The sequence below is a fragment of the Geotrypetes seraphini genome, chromosome 1, assembly GCF_902459505.1.
Source record: "Geotrypetes seraphini chromosome 1, aGeoSer1.1, whole genome shotgun sequence".
NCBI lineage: Eukaryota > Metazoa > Chordata > Amphibia > Gymnophiona > Dermophiidae > Geotrypetes > Geotrypetes seraphini.
In genome coordinates this window covers 392,952,455-392,973,851 of record NC_047084.1, presented here as the reverse complement: position 1 = coordinate 392,973,851, position 21,397 = coordinate 392,952,455, and the positions used below count along the sequence as shown (strand labels likewise).

Sequence of the window (21,397 nt, the reverse complement as noted above, 5' to 3'; positions counted from 1 at the left end):
AGTAACTTGATGAACTACAGATCTAAAAAGAAATCAGTTTTGTGCTAGTCCCCTAAGGTCTTCCTGCATAATCCCCATGATTGTTTTCATCATGTCTAGCCATCTGTTTGCAGGTCACCCTCTTAGCTTAGTTCCTTCAATCTTCCCAAATATGATGTCCTTCTCCAATGATCTTTCTCTTCTGACAGTGTGACCAAAATAAAACAGTCATAACTTCATCATTTGGGCTTCCAATGACATTGCCAGTTTGATCTCTTCCAAAATTGATTTGTTAGTTCTTCTGGCGGTTCACGGCACTCATAAAATCCTCCACCAAAGCTCAAATGAGTCAATCTTCCTTCTTTCTTGTTTCCGTAGTGGCCAGCTTTTGCATCCGTAATTGACCAATGAGAAAATGCATGCGTGGAAATAGCCTGATCTTTGTTTGAAGCTCTTCTCCAATATCAGGAGATAATGGACACCCTTGTCTAACTCCCCTTTTAAGACAAAAACGTTCAGAAAAATTATTATTAATGTATAATCTTGCATAAGGGAAACTATACAAGGTTTAAATCATTTGTATAAATCCCGAACCAATACCAAACCAATCCATTCCTTGATATATGAAGGTCCATTCCACACAATCAAAGGCCTTCTCTGCATCCAAGGATACAGAGAAGGCTGGATCTTCCATATTTTTTGTTAGATTTAACATGTGAAAAGTCAGTCTGGTGTTATTGGAAGAATGTCTTTGAGCAACGAACCCCATTTGGTGCATACCAATAATATAAGGGAGAGCCTTGGCCAAGCGTAAAGCCAATAACTTAGCCAGAAGTTTTCTTTCTACATTTATCAAAGAAATAGGCCTGTAATTTGAAACCAACGTAGGATCTTTATTTGGCTTTGATAAAACTATAGTTAAAGATTCTGCCATAGTACCTGTAATAGAACCTTTAATCAGTTGAGCCTGATATAAATTTAATAAATGAGGTAATAGGGTAATTTGAAATGATTTGTAAAACTCACCACCACCTGGAGCGGATCCAACTCTAAGGGACTTCAACGCTATTTGCAATTCTTTCATTGATATAGGCGCGTCAAGAATTCCTTTTATATGCTCGGAAATTTTAGGCCCTTTAATTAACTTCAAGAACTCTAAACCCTCAAGTTCTTTATTTGAATAAAGCTCAGGAGAATATAAAGCTTTATAATATTTCAAAAATTGTTTTAAGATATTTCCAATTTGATAATGAGTTTCCTCATTTTCATCAGTGATAGCCACAATTTTTACTCTCCTCTTTTTTGCTTTAATTAATTAATTAGCTAATATTCTTCCCGCCTTATTCCACTTTCCATAGTGCATAATGTTCCCATTTCAAGGCCAATTGTGACTCTAAGTCCTTAATGTTTTGTTCCAAATTAGAGAATTCCAATTTAAGTTGTTTCCTAACATGTGTTGAATATGAGATAATTTGCCCTCTCATGGTAGCTTTGAAAACATCCCATATTGTTTCTAAAGAGATTTCCTCTGAGGCATTGATTTGAAAATATTCATTCATTTTTAATTGAAATTCTTCAATAAAGTTAGAATCTGTAAGCAATGTATTATCAAACCTCCACATAGGTCTATTACAATCTAGTTCCTCAAATTTTAATTCAATCCAAACTCCAGCATGATCTAATAAAATAATTGAATCTATGCCAGCTTTGGTTACCTGTTGAACTAATTGATCTGATACAAATACTTAATCTATTCTCAAAAACGATTTATAAACCTATGAGCAAAAGGAAAACTCCCGAGCATTAAAATGGAGAATTTGCCAGATATCTTTTAACCCACAAGATTGAACTAAATTATTCAATCCCAATGATTTCAAAATCCTACTGGGTTGTTTATCCAAAAATGGATCCATAACAGCATTGAAGTCCCCAGCTACCACTAGATTAGAGGCAGTCAGTGTTGAAGAGTTTTTAAAAATTCTGCTTGATTTAAATTAGGAGAAGTATCTAGACAGCTGACCCGTTCAATTCTTTCTCTTCAATAACGGTTCCCTTGAACTGTTAACCACTATCTTTCACCTCTGTTAAGTTCATTCAATTTGTACCATCTTTTAATCTTTGTAAACCGCATAGAACTTCATGGTCCTGCGGTATATAAAAACTGTTATTATTATTATTATAGACACAAAACAGCATCAGAGCATGTTTCCCCAAGGTCATCTTCACCTGAACCCACCTTCCTGAAGGATCTGCAGAAATAAAATGAAATTCAGCAGAACATTTCTTAAGACTAAAATAGCCACTCCCGCTTTCTTTCCCATAGCCGGTGCAAAAAAACACTGCTTGACCCATCCTTCTTATAGTTTCATAGATTCTCCTGCAGTCAAATGAGTTTCCTGTATCATACATACATTCGCGCCTTAATGCTTTAAAAAATTAAGCATTTTCTTCCTCTTAAAAGGATGATTGAGGCCATTAACATTTAAAGAAAACAATTTAAAATTCATTGCAAAATTTAAAAAATGAGAATTCATAATAGTATACCAAACACCCCACACAAATACACCCTTTGTTCGATATACGTCCTAAACCCCTTAACCCTCCCTTCCCCTCAATTCCTTCCCCAACCTTATCATACAATTGCTTGAAGACATATATTTAGACTAGTAGCCATATCCCTCCCCCAGGCAATCTAATTCATTACTTTCTCTTATGTAATTACAATTAACCCCTATACACTAAAAAATTTCATGAATACTGAAATAAATAGATAAATATTTTCTAACAAGTAGACAAATAATTAATAGAATATAACCACAAATAAAGTTCATTCCCTACCTATGTGGAAATTCATTATAAAGATTAAACAAACAGATACAGTTTAATAATATGACCAATGAATACCCTTTAAACTCCCCACAATTATACCAAAACCTCCTCTTATAAGCTATTAAACAAACTTATGGCAATGAGACCTGACTTCTGAAATTTTAGAAACACATATCCGGGAATAAATATAAGGTCCCAGGGTGTCAAAGTAATTAATCTATAAAATAATAAACGCTTAAAATTCATAAAATGTATACTTCAATACCCTAAAAAAACCCTATTTCCCCCCTTCCTTCTCTTTTTTCTTTTTTCCGCCCCCCCATGAAACTAAAATTTTTCAACCCCTAAAGACTAAAATATCCCATAAATATCTGAATAAACACATATTCAAAAAGAATGAATAAAGAAAAACTGAAGTATAGTAACAAAATAAATACATTCTCTACATATAAGGAAATTCATTAAAGTAATGAAATTACATGAACAAAAGCAGAGTTACATTTGACACACATTGTGAACAAACCGCACCAACCATAACAATCCCACTCTCCATCAGTAATGGGTCAGTCACCAGCCCAATCATCTTCTCCAGGATGCGCAAGAGGTTTTTCAAAAGACACAGCACAGAGGTTGCTGCATATAGAAACCTCTCCACCAGATCTTCCTGCTTTTTATCAATGTACTCCAGAAATTCAGTGAACTCCAGAAATTCAGACAGAGCTACCAAGGAGGCCGAGGACTGCACTGCCTTAGCAGCATCAATCAGGAATGGAAGAGATGCTTTTGAGGCTTTCATTAAAAGGTAAAGAACAAACTCTTCTCTGCTTGGCACAGCATCTGTACCAATGTGTGGAAGCTCCTGGCGGATGACGCATTGGCAACATCTGTCTGTACTGGTTGGTCATTTGGCATCAAGAAGGTTTCCAGCAATAGGCACTGGTGGCAGGTCCTCCTCAAGGGCTGGCTAGTACCATTCGTTAGCTGATACTTTTCCGATAACTTAGCCAGTAGTACTTCCTGGAGGCTTTGACCAGCTGAAGATACCAGCCCTATCTGCCGACTGGAAGTAATTATGGTCTCAATGAACATTGAAAGACCTAGAGAAATTATCTGCATTTCTACCGAAACCACTGACTGAACAAGGCCATCTTTCAGAGCAAGTGCCTGCACTCGTGGGCCGCCATTGAACTCCAAATATCCTTTTAGTTGAAGTAAATTCCACTCCTGAACTAATGCAGCTGAGGAGGTCTCCCTTCTTTTTGACCAAGTCCCTGGAAACACTGTAGGAAACCTGGCACTCTCCCGACACATCATCCTCTGCAACACTGCCAGAGAGCAACTGGAGCTGAAAGAGACTGATGAGACCTCACTTCAGATCCATGGCTCGCCCACTGCCCTCTACTCTACCATACAAACCTTCAATCTTTCCAGAATTCCAGTGGAACAGAAACTGCAGCATTAGATTAGTGACATTCTCCTTACCCAGAACAGCCTCAGCAGACAAATGGATCAATAATAATAATAATAATAATAATAATTTTATTCTTATATACCGCCATACCGAAAAAGTTCTAGGCAGGTTCACAACAAGTTGAGCTAATACATGGATACAGATAAAATACAAATTAGAATAATGGACTTAAAAACAGATAAAGACAGAAAGCATCAAGGTAGTTTCATCTTTCACATCTTGTAATTGGTGGATTTTAAAGTCTAGCATGTGGACATGTACCAGCTGCTCCCCAGGGTGATCATCGTTTCTCCATAAGAGATGAATCTTGGCAATAGCCTCCGCCCTCAGTCTGCTCTCTGGCAACCAGCCTCGATGCTGTGCTTGGACATCCAGTACATAGCGGCACTGGTAGAGAATTCCCAGCAAGAAGAATGAAAAGTCCACATGTCTCGTTATTTATTTTTTCAAAGGAAGCACAGACAGTGTTGATAAACGCCACCTTTCACACATAGTAACATAGTAGATGATGGCAGATAAAGACCCGAATGGTCCATCCAGTCTGCCCTACCTGATTCAATTTAAATTTTTCTTCTTAGCTATTTCTGGGCAAGAATCCAAAGCTCTACCCAGTACTGTGCTTGGGTTCCCACTGCCGAAATCTCCGTCAAAACCTACTCCAGCCCATCTACACCTTCCCAGCCATTGTAGCCCTCTCCAGCCCATCCTCCCCCAAACGGCCAAATACAGACCATGCAAGTCTGCCCAGTACTGGCCTTAGTTCAATATTTAATATTATTTTCTGATTCACGCTGCAGTCTGACCCTGCCAGAAATAACCAGCCACTTCCGCCTTCTCTGCATCCCTGGGCCAATCCATTCACAACTCTCCCTGCATCATGCTGAGGCGACGACAAGGCACAATAAAGAAAAAACAGCGGAGGCAGGAGGGCTGAACCAGCAAAATCCAAGACCTGCGGCATCCCAAGAAGCGAAGGTGAGAGAAAGGGCTGGCGGCCAGATCCCAATCATATGCGTAGACTGAGTGACGAGTATTCTCAGCACCCTCCGTTCCTTAAGCACAGTTCCGTTCCCTGAGTCACTCAAAGAGCATTCTCTGCTACCAGAGGCCGCATTGCCAGCTCCACCCACCTCCCCCACTGTCACCAATCTTCCTCTTATGTCAGGTACACATCCAGTGGGCTAGAACTTCCTTCTTAGATATAGAATTTTCCTATCATAAGTCTTATTTGAATGAGAAGGAAAAAAAACAAAACAAGTCTATGGTTCCATGACAGTTAGAAGTCCAAAGAGAGTTGATACGTCCATTCCATATAGTTAAATAAATATTTGAAAAGCATTAAACATCAAATTCTTCATTAGATCTCCAATGTCCAGAGAAAATTAGTTAATAAAAATTCAATTACAGCTAACAAGAATATCCATTTAGTCCATTAGTGTTTCTTGTTGGGACAAAAACTCTTAGCTTTTCAGGGTCTTCAAATTGGTAAAATTTATCTTTATGATTTACCCTCATTATAGCAGGGTAATAAAGCCCATATTGTGCCCCAATATCCTTCAGTTGTTGTCTCATTTGCAGAAATTTTTTCTGAAGCCGCACTGTTTCATGTGCAAAGTCTGGGACAAACAGGATGTTGGAATCCTTATAAGATAATTTTTTTTTCCTTTGCCACCCTTAAAATTTCTAGGATGTACTAGAAACGCAGCAGTCACAAAATTACTGGTCTGGGTCTCACCTGGCCATGAGGTCTCCTCCCCAGGATCCTATGTGTCCTTTCTATTTCCAGTGGCACTTTCAGATTGAGGGGGGGTATTTTTGGAATCATGTCCTCTAGGAAAGATACCATATTTTTTCCTTCTGCCCCTTCTTTTAAACCCAGGACTCTTACATTATTCCTCCTCGCTTGATTCTCATAATCAGTCATCCTTTTCCCATTTCTTGAATGATCTTGTGCTCCTTTTTGCAGTCCTGCTGCTCCTGCTCCACTTTCTCCACCCGGGACTCCATTTGATTCATTCTGGTACTAAATACATCTAGTTTTCTTCCCAGATTTGCCACCTGTTCTGTGACTTCTTTTAAAGCCACTCTAATATTTCTTAACTCCTCTAGCAATTCAATCATGTCCAAGATATCCACAGGCAGAGGAGTCTTAACAGGGGTAGGAGGATCTTCTTTAAGCCTTTTAGTCTTCCCTCCTAATTTTGGAACTGTCTCAGGCTTAGATTGTTTGTTTGAAGCCATTTGTTGTTGAAGAAATTCCAGATTTTTGTCTTTAAAGAGATAAGTTGTACAGCTGAAAACAATCAAAGGTTGCCCAGGGACAGGAGCTCAACAGCTACACAGCCATTTTCTATGCCTCCAAGTTCCGGAATCTATTACATTAAGCAGAGTCTTAAGCTGGCCCAGAGGAAGGATTGTGAATGCTTGGACCTGGACTTCTCAATTCCCAACTCAATAATAATAATAATTTTATTTTTATATACCGCCAACCCATGCAAAATAGGGTTTTTACTGTACCTTTAAGCTCCTGTTTTAGTACTTACCTAGCATGGATTTTTAATATATCAGTAACAAAATAATGTGCTATAATTCAGGACATAATTTTTTTTAATTACTGTGTTTAAAACCAATTAAGCCATATTGCATGAGGCTTAATTGGTTTTAAACACAGTATTATTAAGCCATATTGCATGAGGCTTAATTGGTTTTAAACAAATTATGTCCTGAATTATAGCACATTATTTTGTTACTGTTTATTACATTGGCTTATTTCAGCTAATGAACATATAGCATACACATCTACCACTGAGAACACATTTCACTAGCTTGCTTCAGTCAATCTGAAGCCATGAGATCCCTAAATATGGCTCCATTTGTAGTAACACTTAAAAATCAGCTCTGTGACTAGTAGTTGAAGTGTTAAGCTTCGCTTGATCATTTAAATCAGTGTTTCCCAAGCTGGTCTTGGAGTACCCCCTTGCCATCAGGTTTTTAAGATACTCACAATGAATAAGCAAGAGATTGACTGCCTCTATTGTGTGCAAATCTCTTTCATGGATATTCATTGTGGATATCCTGAAAATCTGACTGCAAGGTGGTACTCCAGGCCTGACTTGGGAAACACTGATTTAAATAATATTTCACTATGTACTGGATGGGAGGAGGGAAGGGGTGAGTTTTACGTACAAATTGTGACTTTATGTAGGGCTGAGGGTCAAGTTAGGATAAAAACTGATACTGTAACTATGTCAAATTGTAACCTGTTAACTGTATTATGTATATTAGCCTATAACCAGTTCTGAGCTCTTTGGGGAGGATGAGCTAGAAAACGAAATAAATAAATGGGGAAGGGAAAAGGGGGGTGAAGGAACAGGGAGGGGGGGATCATTTGGGATATTGTAGTTATGTTACAATGAATATGACATGAAATCAGATTATTGTTTAATGCACAGTCATCAGCAAAACTTTTAAATTTAAATAATCTCACTATGTTCTTTAATTTTGAAGGTAACAGAGTCTCCCAAAGGAAGTAAACTTCTGGAGGAACTGCCTGGAGACAGAGTGAATGTGGCTATCCAGGTCCGTGGAGGACCTTCTAAACACAAAAGCACAGGCTGGGTTTTGGTAAGATAAACTGACACACCTATCCTAACCTCTTAATCCACATTTAAGAACGTGGAGGGGCATAATCAAAAAAACCGTCTAAGTCCCTTTTTGGCCTAAGTCCTTAAACGTTCAAAACAGAAGCAGGGAAAGTGTCCATAGCCAAAGCAAACGTCCTTGTTTTGATTATGGCCTGCCTCTACTAAACGCCCAGATCACCACTACGTCCACACCCCCACGACGTCTACACTTTTTGGCCATAATGAACCAAAAAAACGCCTAAGCCCCAAACGTCCAACAGAAGGGCTTTTAGGCGGAGGAGCCAGTCCTTCGCCTAAAAGCTGGATTCTGTAACCGGTGTCTGTGAAAAACAACACCAGTTACAGAATCCCCCCCCCCACAAGATCCAGGCAGGAGGGTGCCCAAGCCCTCCTGCCATGTCGAACCGCAAACCCCCCGACAACATTGGGGCAAGAGGGAGCCCAAGTCCTCTTGCCCCGTCGAACCGCGACCCCCCCCACAACATCGGGGCAAGAGGGAGCCCAAGCCCTCTTGCCCCGGCGATTGTGCCTCCCCGACTCGATATGGCCAGGAGGGAGCCCAAGCCCTCCTGGCCCCGGCAACCCCCCCCCCCCCCTCTGACAGGAACGGGCCAGGAGAGAGCCCAAGTTCTCCTGGCCCCGGTGACCCCCCCCCGACTGGATTGGGCCAGGAGGGAGCTCAAGCCCTCCTGGCCCCGGTGACCCCCTACCCCTCATCCCCCACTACAATACAGGCAGGAAGGATCCCAGGCTCTCCTGCCCTCGACACAACCCCCATCCCCCCAATGACCTCCCCCCCAGGACTCCCGATCGCCCCCCCCGCCGACCCACGACCCCCCCCAGCTGACCCCACAACCCCCCCACCCCGTACCTTTCACGTTGGCCAGACGGACGGGTGCCAAGCCCGCCCATCCGGCAGACCAGCTAGGTCCAGAATGGGGCCAGATTGGCCCAGGCGACAGAAATCCCGCCCACAGGTGGGGCCTGAGGCGCCTGGGCCAATCAGAATAGGGCATCTCTCCTGCCGCAGGTTGCGGCAGTTCGGGTAGAGGAGTAATGGCATCGCGGTAGGGGAGATGATGCATCTCTCCTGCCACAATGCTTGCGGTGGAGGGGTAGGCAGGTTGCTGGTGCCGCTGAGCTGATCGCAGCAGCCACAATCAGCTCAGCGGCCTCTTTTTCGGCACTTAGACCTGGTTTGACTTCGTCTAAGTCAAAAAGGTCTAAGTGCCGACTAGGCAACCTGCCTATGGTTTTGGTTATACCTGTTGTATGCCTAGGTGTAGGTCGGCCTACCTCCTGCCCACTACCCGCCCTTTCCCCTCCTCTAAACATGCCTCTTTTCTTTCTGTACATTTAGAGGCAGGGGAAAGGCCTAAGCTGTTTTTAGATATGTCTAAAAAACAGCTTTGGTTATGGGTACTGAGGAGTAGTGGCTCGTGGCCAGTAGAGGGTGATGTTTATGGGACGGTAATGGAATGGATATCAGAACATGATAGTGCAGTAATTTTGTGGAGTTTTTCTACAAAAGCGCCTGTTTTTCGTATGATTCTGGGTAATTCTAGTTAGATACAAGCATATGTGTTAGTTAAGGCCACGCCCAATAGAAGCGTATGACAAACAGGTGAATAAAAATCTGAATATAAAAGAAGCTAAAGCCAGAAAAACACACTACAGATTACTATAAGGGAAAGAATGGTGTTCTTTTTATGTACTTTGCTGTTGGGCCAGATCATGAAGGAAACCATGGGTTACATGGAATCCATTTTGGTTCTCTGTCTTTTCTATATCTTCTCAGTCTTTGGAATCCATTTTGTTTTCCAAGTCTTTGTTCTCAGCATCGTGGCTTTAATTTGATACCACATGTGCCTTAGACTGGTTAGGAAGATAATGTGTCCCAAACTAAGATATAACAGGAATTAAATATAGTTATGAATGAAAATTATGAATGAATGCTTGGCCAAGCAAGTATGAATGAAGCAAATATGATTGTGTGACTTTATTGAACAAAAGCATAGGTTTTGAAAAAAAACATATGATATATCTTTGCAACCTAAGGAAATCCTAAAGCAACATCTGGAAAATATTAGAGTCAGACACTGTGTGTGAGACTGTCAGCTCAGAGGGAGGCCAGCCCCTACTCCTCACTTTTCCAGGCTAAGGCTTCTGTGTGCAGATCCATAACTTGTCAGTTTAGGGAGAGCTTCTCTTTTCCTCTAAGGCTGAGAACTTTTCAGCATCTTTTTAACAAATAATGTTCTTAATATACTTTTGTAAAAATTATGATTTATATTCAGAAATGAATATAAGTAAACAAATGTACTTTTCTGAAACTTTGTCTAAATTTTAAACACCTCCTTTGTTGATTTTTATTGGTTGAGAAACTGATGATGTCACAATGAGCCAAAAGTATATAATAGAGTTACTTAAGATATTGAGCTGAGCTCGTTATCAGAAGGCCAGCATTTGGCAACTATAACGATCTCCCACTAATGTAACGGCTAATGCAATTATGCTGTATTCTTTTGGTGTGCCACGATTGGAGAAAAAAACCCAATAAAATTACTGGTAACTTTACATTAGTGAAATTTTGCATTTTTTATTATTTTTTCCACCGTGAGCTTCAAGAAGGCGTCAATGTCCCTTGCTCAGTACTTGGACGATCAGGCTTTTTGATCGTCCAAGTAGCCATTTAGGACACTTTTTAGACTTTTTTTTTTTTATTATGAACCCCAAAGTGTTCTGTCACCAACTCCTTTGAAAGGGCAGTTTGGAAAGGAATTTCCTGGTATAAAACAGAGTATTGTATGTAGAAATAAGACTTTCAAAATTTCAACCCCTACTGTACATGCCTGGTCAATATTTGAAAAGGCCCATGAGCCATGGTATATCTGGGTAAATACAACCACATAAAAATGGACTAGAATTTTCAAACTAGCAAGTATAATCCACAAATAATGGCACCTTAAAAATTATAACAACTGCAGTAACTGTATGAGTATTAGCAAGTAGATGTATATACTACTACTGCTATTATTCATTTCTATAAAGCTACTAGACATACTCAACGCTGTACATCAAAACATGAATATGGTGATGCTCACCCACCGTAGAATATTGCTATGTATCTCTGAATGCCCATGGATAATAAGAGTATGGGGCTCATAATCTAAAATGTCTAAAAAGCATCCTAAATCAGCACTTTGACGTCCTAGTAGACAGGACGTCCAAGTGCCAATAAACCAAATTTCTGGATGTGTAGCGGAATGACTTATGCCTCTGAATGCCGTTATACGCCCAGAGCTGAAAGAGGCATATCTGGAGGAGTGGGCAGGGCAGAATATGGGCCGATATAGACTTACACGTTGTGGGACAGGATCCTGGCTAGGCCTAGTTGCTCCTCTGAATCCCAGTCCCAGAGTTTGAATAAAGGTGGTAGAACACAGCATTCAGTGCCTCCAAAGAATTGCACACTGAGATTTCCCTGGTTGAATAAGGCAAAACACTTTAATGATAAACAAACTTCAAACACAATTGCAGAAATGGCACAAGTAAAAATGAAAAAGGCTTGGGCATTTGGAGAAACTGAAGGGAGATAGGTTCAAAACAAATGCAAGGAAGTTTTTCTTCACCCAAAGGGTCGTTGACACTTGGAATGCGCTACCGGAGGAAGTGATCAGGCAGAGTACGGTACAGGGATTCAAACAGAGTTTGGACGGATTCCTGAGGGATAAATGGATCGTGGGATACTGAGAGAGGTGCTGGGATGTAATACAAGTATAGAAGGCTAACCAGGTAAAAAGTATAGAAAGCCAACCAGGTCATGCATGTGCAAGACCGGGGGGTTTGGACTTCGATGGGACAATAGGACTTCAAATGAGAAACCAAGGTGGCAAGGGGGCCCCTTCTGGTGATTCAGACAGGTCGTGACCTGTTGGGCCACCGCGGGAGCGGACTGCTGGGCAGGATGGACCTGTGGTCTGATCCGGCGGAGGCACTGCTTATGTTCTTATTAGGAAACAAACAAGTTCCACCTTAGCACAAGCCGTGCTTTTAGACTGAGTCCAGTCCATAAACAAAAGTCCAAAACTTTTCCTTCTGGCCTCACTCTTGGGCCTATCAAAACAGTGCATTAGCCAAACACTTCTCCTTTGAAAAGCACTCTCCCTGGCTCTGGCTGTGGCCCTGTTGGGTAGAGCCTAATCCTCAACAGGCTGGGAGGAGATAGGCCTGTACACCACAGGTGTTTCTGCCCTCCCAAAAGACAAGCTCAGGTTTTACTTCTTCCCCCCCCCAAGCACACCTCAGAGCAGTGCACAAGCTGCTCCAAAAATAAAACACAAAATCTCAAAACTTTCAGCTACTGGTTTCTACAGTTCCTGGGGTGGCTAGACCTCCGCAATGTCCCCAGCATAATCCTCTGGCAGGCTTTAAAACAAAAGGCCAAAATGCACAACTCCAGTGAGGAAAAAACTGCTTGGCTTAACAGCCTACTCACAGTCCATCAGCTGTTCCTCCCAGTCAGGCAAAACATAGTCATCTTGGCACTCCATATCATAGTCCTCAGACTGGGATTCTGAGACTGGTTTGGTATGGCTGGCTTCCAGTTCCTCCATCTCCCAGTCCTCAGAGAAACTGCCTTGAGCTGGCTCTGGTTCAGCTGGAAGGACTGGCTTCCTTCCCCCTTACGTTCAGCTCCTTGTTCCAGCTGTTTCTCCCCTTTCTCTGACGAGGAAAGCTCAGTAAATGGGAGCCTCGGCAACCAGCCATGCCCCCTCCTAGCAGGGATAGAAAAGCTCTTAAAGGGCCCTGCATTCTCAATGTCAGCCTGAGCTCTGGACACTCTTAAAGGGACAGACTCATTTCTAAAGTTGTGCACAGGATTTCTACACTGTTTAGGATGTTTCCTATACCTGGTAACAGGGTTTTTAATGGGGCTTACAGAGACTGTCTCCCTGTTTCTAGTAGGGATAGCCAGATTCCTGTCACAGGGATAATCAAATGTTTTACTAGACATTTTTTATGAAACTTAGACGTTGTGAGTTAGACGATGTGAAAACAGGTATAAGTGCCATAAAGGTTTCCAAAGTGACCAGATAACCACTGCAGAGACAAAGTAAAGACCTCCACACACTCCCCCAGTGTTCACTGACCCCCCTCACACACCCACAAAGATCAGAATAAAAAAGTGCATACCTGTCTCCAGAACATCAGCACCTGGTATAGGAAAGCCTAGTAGAGTTGCACACAAGTATCTTAAGTAGCCTAGAGCAGGGTTTCTCACCATGCGATACGTGAACCCCAGGAGATACGCGGGCCGCTCATTGGGGGGTATGTGGCCTGGCTGCCAATTCCTGCCAAATCCCAACGGCTGTCAAATCCTGACCGTCTACAGCTGCCGCTGCCACAGCTACAATTCACAATCCTGCCGTGATCTCTGAGCTCCATTCCTGTTCCTGCACTGGTGTTCTCTGATTTGCCGTGCCGCCCTGCCTCTTGGAGTCGCACTCTCCTTTGTAAGTGGCTGGCCCAGAAGTTTTCTCTCCAATGTCAGAGTTGATGTTGGAGAGAGGCTTGTGGGTCAGCCATGTGCAGCGTTTCAGTAGCTGCTTGTGCCATAGCATGCAGTGCCATCCAGGAGTGCTGCAGTGCTGGGACTGAGAAGCGAGCAGTTGAAAGAGGAGGAAAAAGGAACAGTTCAAAGAGGAGGGAAAAGGAGCAGTTCAAAGAGGAGCAGTTCCAGAAGTAAGGGGGACAAATACTAGAAGACAGGTAGGGGGAGAAAGCTGAGATTGTTAAACTTTATGAGTTTTGATATGGTGGTGGAGAGGGAACAGAGGTGGGGGGATATTGGACATAGTGATGCGGGGAGTGCTGCTGGGGACTGAGAAGCAATTGAAAAAGAGCAGGAGTAGTTGAAAGGAGCAGTTCAAAGAGGAGCAGTTCCACAAGTAAGGGGGACAAATGCTGGAAGGTAGGGAGGGGGACACAGGAAGGAGGAACATAGGAACTCGGGACATAGGAAGGAGGGAAGGAATAGGAAGGGACAATTGTTGGGTGGAAGGAAGGAAGGAAAAATTATTTTATTTTCTATTTAGTAATCAAAATGTGTCAGTTTTGAGAATTTATATCTGCTGTCTATATTTTGCACTATATTTATCTATTTTTCTATAGTTGTTACTGATTGCATATTTTAAAGTCATCTGCCTTGACCTCTTTGAAACCCCCCCGAATATAAATGATAATTAACATTTTCTGTGCACCCACTGTACTTTGTGTTATTTTAATTTTGTGATTACTATTATGTATTAATATGATTATATTGTGTGTATATTACATTACATTACATTAGAGATTTCTATTCCGCCATTACCTGCGGTTCAAGGCGGATTACAAAAGATTTATGAAAGGGGGGTTACAATGGAAGAACATTTGTCATTACTAACGTTGAGAAGAGTAGATCATTTGTCATTTCAAGAGTTGTAAGGAGTAGAACATTTGTCAGTATTTGAAAGGTAAAAAGTGGAGAGGAGTAGGTCGAAATTTAGGAAGACAGAGAAATTAAGGAAGATAATTTGTTGTTTTGTTGTGTTTTTTTTTATCAGGTTGTACAATGGAAGAACATTTGTCCTTTCTAGAGTTGTTGAGAGTAGATCTTTTGTCATTTCAAGAGTTGTAAAGAGTGGAACATGTTAGGATTGTTTCAGGAATTTCTTGAAGAGTATAGTTTTTAATTCTTTTCTGAATATCTTGTAGTCTGGGGTGATTATCAGTAGGTTAGAGATCTGGTTATCTAGTTTTGCGGCTTGAGTGGCTAGGAGGCCATCGTGTAGTTTTTCCGTTTTACTTCTTTGATCGAGGGAGGTATGAATGGGGAGTGCGTTTTTCTGTGTCTGGTTGAGGTTGCTTGGATGAGGCGGTTGTTCAGGTAGGATGGGCTGTCTCCATATAGGATTTTAAATAACATGCAGTAGAATTTAAATAGTATTCTTTCTTGGATTGGTAGCCAGTGTGAGTTGATGTACGCTTCTGTGATATGGTCATGTTTCCTCAGTGAGTAGATGAGTCTCAGAGCTGTATTTTGGATTGTTTGTAATTGCTTGGTCATGGTAGTGGGGCAGGGGAGGTAGAGGATGTTGCAGTAATCTAGCAGACCTAGGATTAGGGATTGCACTATAAGCTGGAATTGTGTTCTTTCAAAGAATTTCTGGACTTGTCTCAGGTTTCTCATGAAAAATGGATGGCAGAAATTGCATTACAATTAGTATTATTATTATGGGGGTGGCGTCAGGGGCAGGTCTGGGCAGGGATACTCAGTTGGTATTTGTTAGGCTTAGGGGGTACTTGGCTTGAAATGTTGAGAAACACTGGCCTAGAGGGTGGGCTACTGAACCATAGAGAAGAGTAGCAAGTTCCATAAGCCACTCTAACAACCACATTTATGGTGGAAAATGTGAGCCCACCATAATCTCCCCCAAAACCCTACTGTACTAAAATATAGATGCCACATGCAGGTATAAGGGCTATTGGGGCTGTAGGCAGGTGGGTATAGTGGGTTTAAGAGTGTTTTGAGGGGCTCACCATAACCTTTAAGGGAGTTCTGGTGAGATGTTTATGTGGCACCCATTAGGATAGAAGAGGAAGGGACAAGTGTCTAAATTGGGGAGGAAGAGAGAAATGACCATATACCCTTATGTCATCACTGATATTCATCCGGGACCCACATAAGTACCAGCAGGTGCCCAGATGAATATCATCTGGAATCTACATAACTACCAAGCAGCCAGGAGAAATCAACTTAGACTCAGATATTTAATGATGGTGCCCGGACATGGCCCAGCATTGAATATCCAGCCAGGTTTAATTTAGCCAACAATGGTCAGTCCAAAAAAATGCTGACTGCCACTGGCTGAATACTAACCAGTTGTTTGTCATAAGGATAGGTTCAACCAAAAGAACTGTTGCAAGGGTGTATATGAAAATCAATGGCCTAGGACTATGAGCTTTAACCAAGTTCATAAGAGGTTCTCCTGTAACTTTCCTCTCAATAAATCCTGAGTTACTTACTAACTGGAGCTACTGAAGACATCAAACAGCAAGCTCCAAACTTGCCCACTGTGTATGAATCTAAGGTTTCACTCTGAACGAGCATTTACTTGAGACCATGTTTCCTAATCAAGGTCCAGAGGCAGACCAGATTTTCAGATCTCCACAATGAATATGCATGACAGAGATCTGCATGCCCTGCCTACTTAGTATCTCTCTCATGCATATTCATTAAGACATACTGAAAATCTGGCCTGGACCTAAAGGACTAGAATTGAGTAGCCCTGTTGTACAATATATTTACCTCTTTTAGAATAACTGAGGAAGAGCCATCAATCATGTCTGAAGGCCTGCAGATGCTGTGCTGCCTCTTCATGTTCACTCACTATTTTCCTAGATTAACCCACTGACAAAGGAAGACGAAGGCATATACCAATGTCAGGCTACCAATATGGTTGGGGAAGCACATGCTGAAGGAATGATTACAGTGACTGAGCAGAGCAAGACCCAAAGAACTATTCATATACCATCGGATGATGAAATATGATTAGGTAATGTGAAAACACTACAGTTTACAGTTTATTATACTTGATATACTGCCTTTAAGACCAAACTCATTCAGAGGTTTACATAATAACAACAATAAAACCCCAGAAGGAACTACAGTACCTTGGTTTACGAGCATAATTCGTTCCAGAAGCATGCTCATAAACCAAAATACTCATATATCAAAGCGAGTTTCCCCATAGGAAATAATGGAAACGTTCCCTCCCCCCCGAGGCCAGCGGCGCTGCCCCCCCCCACTTGCAAAGGCCCCCCCCCCCCCCCGGCGCGAACCGGCATCCCCTGCTTGAACAACTTGAACTTACCCCCCCTGTCTGGCACCGGCACGCAGCCCATAAGGGCTATTGTCTGCCATATAAGTGGCACCTGAAGCCATAAGGGCTATTGGGGTGGTAGATAGGTGGGTCTAGTAGGTTCTGGCACCCTTTTTTTGAAGTTCACAGCAGTGCCCTGTAAGGTACCCCACTACTATATTGCCATGTCTGGGTGTCCAGTCCCTCACTTTTCTGGCCCCTCCCATGCCCAAAAGTTCGTTTTCTAGGCGTTTTTGACTTGGACAAATTTTTGGTCGAAAATGGGGTATAAAGATCGACGACTTAGTGATCTGGACAATCAGACGGCTATGCACAGTTAGACAATTTTGAGGGAAAAAATATGTTGGACGTATTTTTCGAAAATGGACCTTTTCCCATGTCCAACTTTGGGTGACTAGCAACTTAGGCCCAAAATGGACTTAGATGTTTCTTTTGATTATTGTGTATTATTTGCTTTCAAACTCTGTTTACATATATTGGCACAAAGAGTGAAATGACCTACCTGTAATCCTGACTCACTGAAATGGATTCAAGAAGACATATAAAACAGAAGCACTGTATTCTGTAGAAACAGCATATTTGTAATGGATTAGTAAAATTTGGATTCAAACTAAGGGCCCTATTCACTAATGGCCCTTAACTGCCTAATGCTTGTTAATGTACATTAACATGCTCTAAACTTCAAAGGCTTAGTACTTGTGTTCAAGTTCTTACACGACTTGGCGCCCGGCTACATATCAGCCAAAATCCCGACTCCTCCATTCTCAGGAGGAAATGTTTTTTCAAAAAAACCCTGGTTGGAGCTCAAATTAGAAAGTACCAAGTGAAGATACCAGAACCAACTACCTTCTAACATCAAATCCTCAGGACAAGTTAGCATTCAGACTGTTACTTCCAAGCTCCAAGTGTCTGCTAATCCAGAACAACTGAACTAGACTCATCTCACTACTACTAATATTAATTTGTACACTATCGCCTTAATCTTCTGTTCCTTGTTCTGTGTCTTGTTTGCTAACTGTTATGTATTTTACCATGGAACCCATTCTGGGCTCCTCGGGGAGGATGGGATATAAATCGAACTAAATGAATAAATAAATAAATAATGCAATTTAACACAAACCACAAGGACTACCTTATATATAAAACATCACTTGGGAGACAGTTCTCTGACTAATGTTCATAACAACTAAATTATTTAAATGTTTATATGAAAGAGGTGGTATCAGCAATTGAAAGTGTACACACATGTGAGCCTAAAAACACTCGATTGTCACTAACAATTCACATCATTTCACTCCTCTAATTAATGTGCAAAAATATAATGGAAATACTGAGAAATACCCTAGTGAAAACAACTCAAAAAGGAGAACTGTGTCCTAAGTGAAAAAATGCACATATACGCCTTGACCCATAAATGCAAAAAACTATTGGTACACACCATTACTTCTTAGAACAAAACATGAAAAGCTCTGGGGTAGAACACATCCAAATGCATTTGAAGGCATGTAAAGAGCTCTAGCCCTAGTCTTGTTCATGGATCCTCTTTACTATGCACTTTAACTTGCATTAGTCTTAATTAATGCATTTTAACTGATTAATACACATTAGTAATAGAACACTAAGGGCTCCTTTTACTAAGGTGCGCTAGCGTTTTTAGCGCATGCACAAAATTACCACGCGCTAAACCGTGCGGTACGCTTCTAGAATAACGCCAGCTCAATGCTGGCGTTAAGGTCTAGCGCGCACTATTCCACGTGTTAAGGCCCTAACGCACCTTAGTATAAAGAGCCCTAAGTTTACCTAACCACTTGAAATCATTCTATAGACCAGTGTCTCACAAACTCTCCAGAGCTGCGGCACACTAAACTCGGGGCTGTGACTGGAGGGCATCTGTAAATACATGGATGTTGGCGCAATGATGTCTTGCGCATGTGTGATGTCATCACATCGATGTCCACACATGCGCAGAGGCCCTCCAGATGGGGTTCTGAGCCGCCAGTGGAAGGGGGGTGCTGGAAGAGGAGAGGCACGGACAGGAGGAGAGGCACTGGCTGACTGCCTACAGGACATGCCTCTTGCCGCAAGAGGCACATCTTGTAGGCAGCGTCTTGCGGCACACCGAGAATCTTGCCGCAGCACACAGTTTGTGATACACTGCTATAGATTATAATGGATGTGCTTCACTTTATTGTATGATGGATTTAAAAACATAGGGTCCTTTTTACAAAGCCACAGTAGTGATTCTCCTGCAGCAAATGCACCAAAGCCCATAGGAACTGAATGAGCTTTGGTGCATTTGCTGAGGGGGAAACACTACTGCAGCTTTGTAAAAGGGGCCCATAATGAGGTCAATATCACTTTGATGTTTATGTCTTTCAATGGATTCATGCTGTGGTTTAAAACAGCAAAATGTTTGTTAGGGTGTGGTTGAGGTGGGAATGGGAAAAAAATAAGGCCCTTTTTTTAATCAAGCCGCAGTAGCAAATGCCACACAGCAAAAGCACCGAAGCCCGTTCAATCCCTATGGGCTTTGGTGCATTTACCATGCCGGCCTCTGCTATTCAGCTTGATAAAAGAGGCCCTAAGTGTTGGGTTTATTTCCATGGGATGGGTTTTTAATTTTATATTTATCTCCTTGCTTTTATCGCTGTGTAATATTGTATTTGGACACTTCTGAAAAGCGGAGAGCAGGATACAAGTATTTTAAGCAAATTTGTGCTGATATCAAATATTTTACACCAGGGCCACAAAGACACACAGCCAGGCAAAGAGCTAACAATCTTAAGGGTTCACCTCCTTGCTGTACCAGTCAGAGTCAAAAGTAAAGTTTTGATTTTTTAAAAATAATATATTGTGATAATTATATAGAAGACTTGTACTTATGTGAAGAGAAGTTGTGGTTGCATTCTAGTGGAGGTATATTTGAGAGCTTTTTTTGTTAGCAGAGCTAGATGCACTCTTGTGAGTCTAATACGGAAATGTGGTGAGAAGGGCACATTTAGGAAATTACTAAAAACACAATTGTTTGTAAATTCCTTTTTCTAGACTTTGATTCTTTATGATAGAAACATAGAAACATGATGGCAGATAAAGGCCAAATGACCCATCTAGTCTGCCCAATCACAGAAACCATTATCTCTTTCTCTCTCTCTGAGAGATCCCAAGAGACACAATCTCTGTTTCCACTACCTCTTCCGGGTTGATCTTTGAGCTACATAGGCCTCCTTTGATATTGATTCCTCTATTGCTGATTCTCTGTGGATTTATCTATTCATGTTCATACATTTTTACTTTTTGTTTTACAAATTTATGTATGTATTATTATGTAAACCGTTTAAGTTTTAGACGGTATAGAAATTTTTTAATTAATAAATAAATAAAAACAGTTGTTAAGGCTGTACAGGTCACTGTGGACTGATTTTTTTTTGGCCGATTTGTAAACAGTGATCGATGTTCAAATGGCTGCCCATGCAAATGAGGGCAGTCGTAATCCCATCCAATCACTCGCTTAGAAACCAGCTCTCACACATGCGCAGAGCCAGTTTGGAGAAGCCCAAATAGCTGAGCTACAGGGAAAGCCCCAAAGCAGCCTCCTACCACTCAGATGTTCGGAGCTTTTTTCTTTTTTTTAATTTAATGATACAGATGTGTGTGTGTTACAAACTAGTGCTGCCAAATTTGCCAATTTGAATCAATTCACCGATTCACTTCGGTGACTTGATTTGTTGTCCAAGAAAATCAGACTCACTAATTCAGCGACCAACACCCCCACCTCCCGGTGAGACCTGACATACTTCCTAAAGTGGCAGTGGCATTAGACGGTCAGCATTGGCATCACACTGCTCTGCAGCCTGCCCCACCAGGGCTTTCCCTCTACCACGTCACTGATGACATAAGTGATGATGCTGCAGAGGGAAGCCCTGGTGGGCAGGCCATGAGTAGCCCATTCAGAGTGATACTGCTGCTGACCATACACCGTAGCCACTGCTGCTGCTTTAGGAGGCCTCAGAGGTATATCAGATCTCACGGTGGGAGAGTTGGTAGGGTGCTGCTGCACAGGAGGATGGGAAGGAGGGAGGGATGGAAAGCTGCTACACAGGGGAATGGGTGGGAGGGGAAGAAAGCTGCTGCTCTGGGGGATGGGATGGGAGGAAAGATACTTCACATGGGAGAGAGGAGAGAGGAAGAATTGTTGGGGTGGAGGAGAGGAAGTGAGAGAAGAGGTAGAAAGGGGTGATGGGGAAATCCTGCATATGGTGAAGGGGAGGGAGGCATGTATGGAGAAGGAAGATGGAGAAATATTAGACATAGGGTGGAGGGCAGGGAGAAATGGTGCATGGAGAGAGAGAAATAAATATTGTACATTATAATAGAGGGGAGGAAGGGAAAGATGCTACATGGAAGGGAATAGAGAGGTTTGACCCAGGGCATATGGCAGGGAGAAAGAGAGCGAGATGGTAGATAGTGGGAAAGAAACAAAAGTTGGATTTGGCAGTGGAAGGTAGAAAAAAATAATTCTATTTTCTATTTTGTGATTACAATATGTCAGA

The 21,397-nt window shown here is 41.9% G+C and overlaps 1 protein-coding gene across 2 annotated transcripts in view; it reads left to right on the top strand.

The window, feature by feature from the left end:
• IGFBPL1 (insulin like growth factor binding protein like 1) overlaps positions 1-21,397 on the top strand; it is a 137,112-nt gene that overhangs the window by 104,175 nt on the left and 11,540 nt on the right. The window contains exons 3-4 of one of the 2 annotated variants that reach the window (XM_033946827.1): positions 7,787-7,903; positions 16,367-16,520. In XM_033946827.1, the coding sequence (XP_033802718.1) occupies positions 7,787-7,903; positions 16,367-16,516 (267 nt within the window). In that variant the 3' untranslated portion in view covers positions 16,517-16,520. The remainder of the gene's footprint in view (positions 1-7,786; positions 7,904-16,366; positions 16,521-21,397) is intronic. The other variant, XM_033946907.1, reaches the window with a different exon arrangement.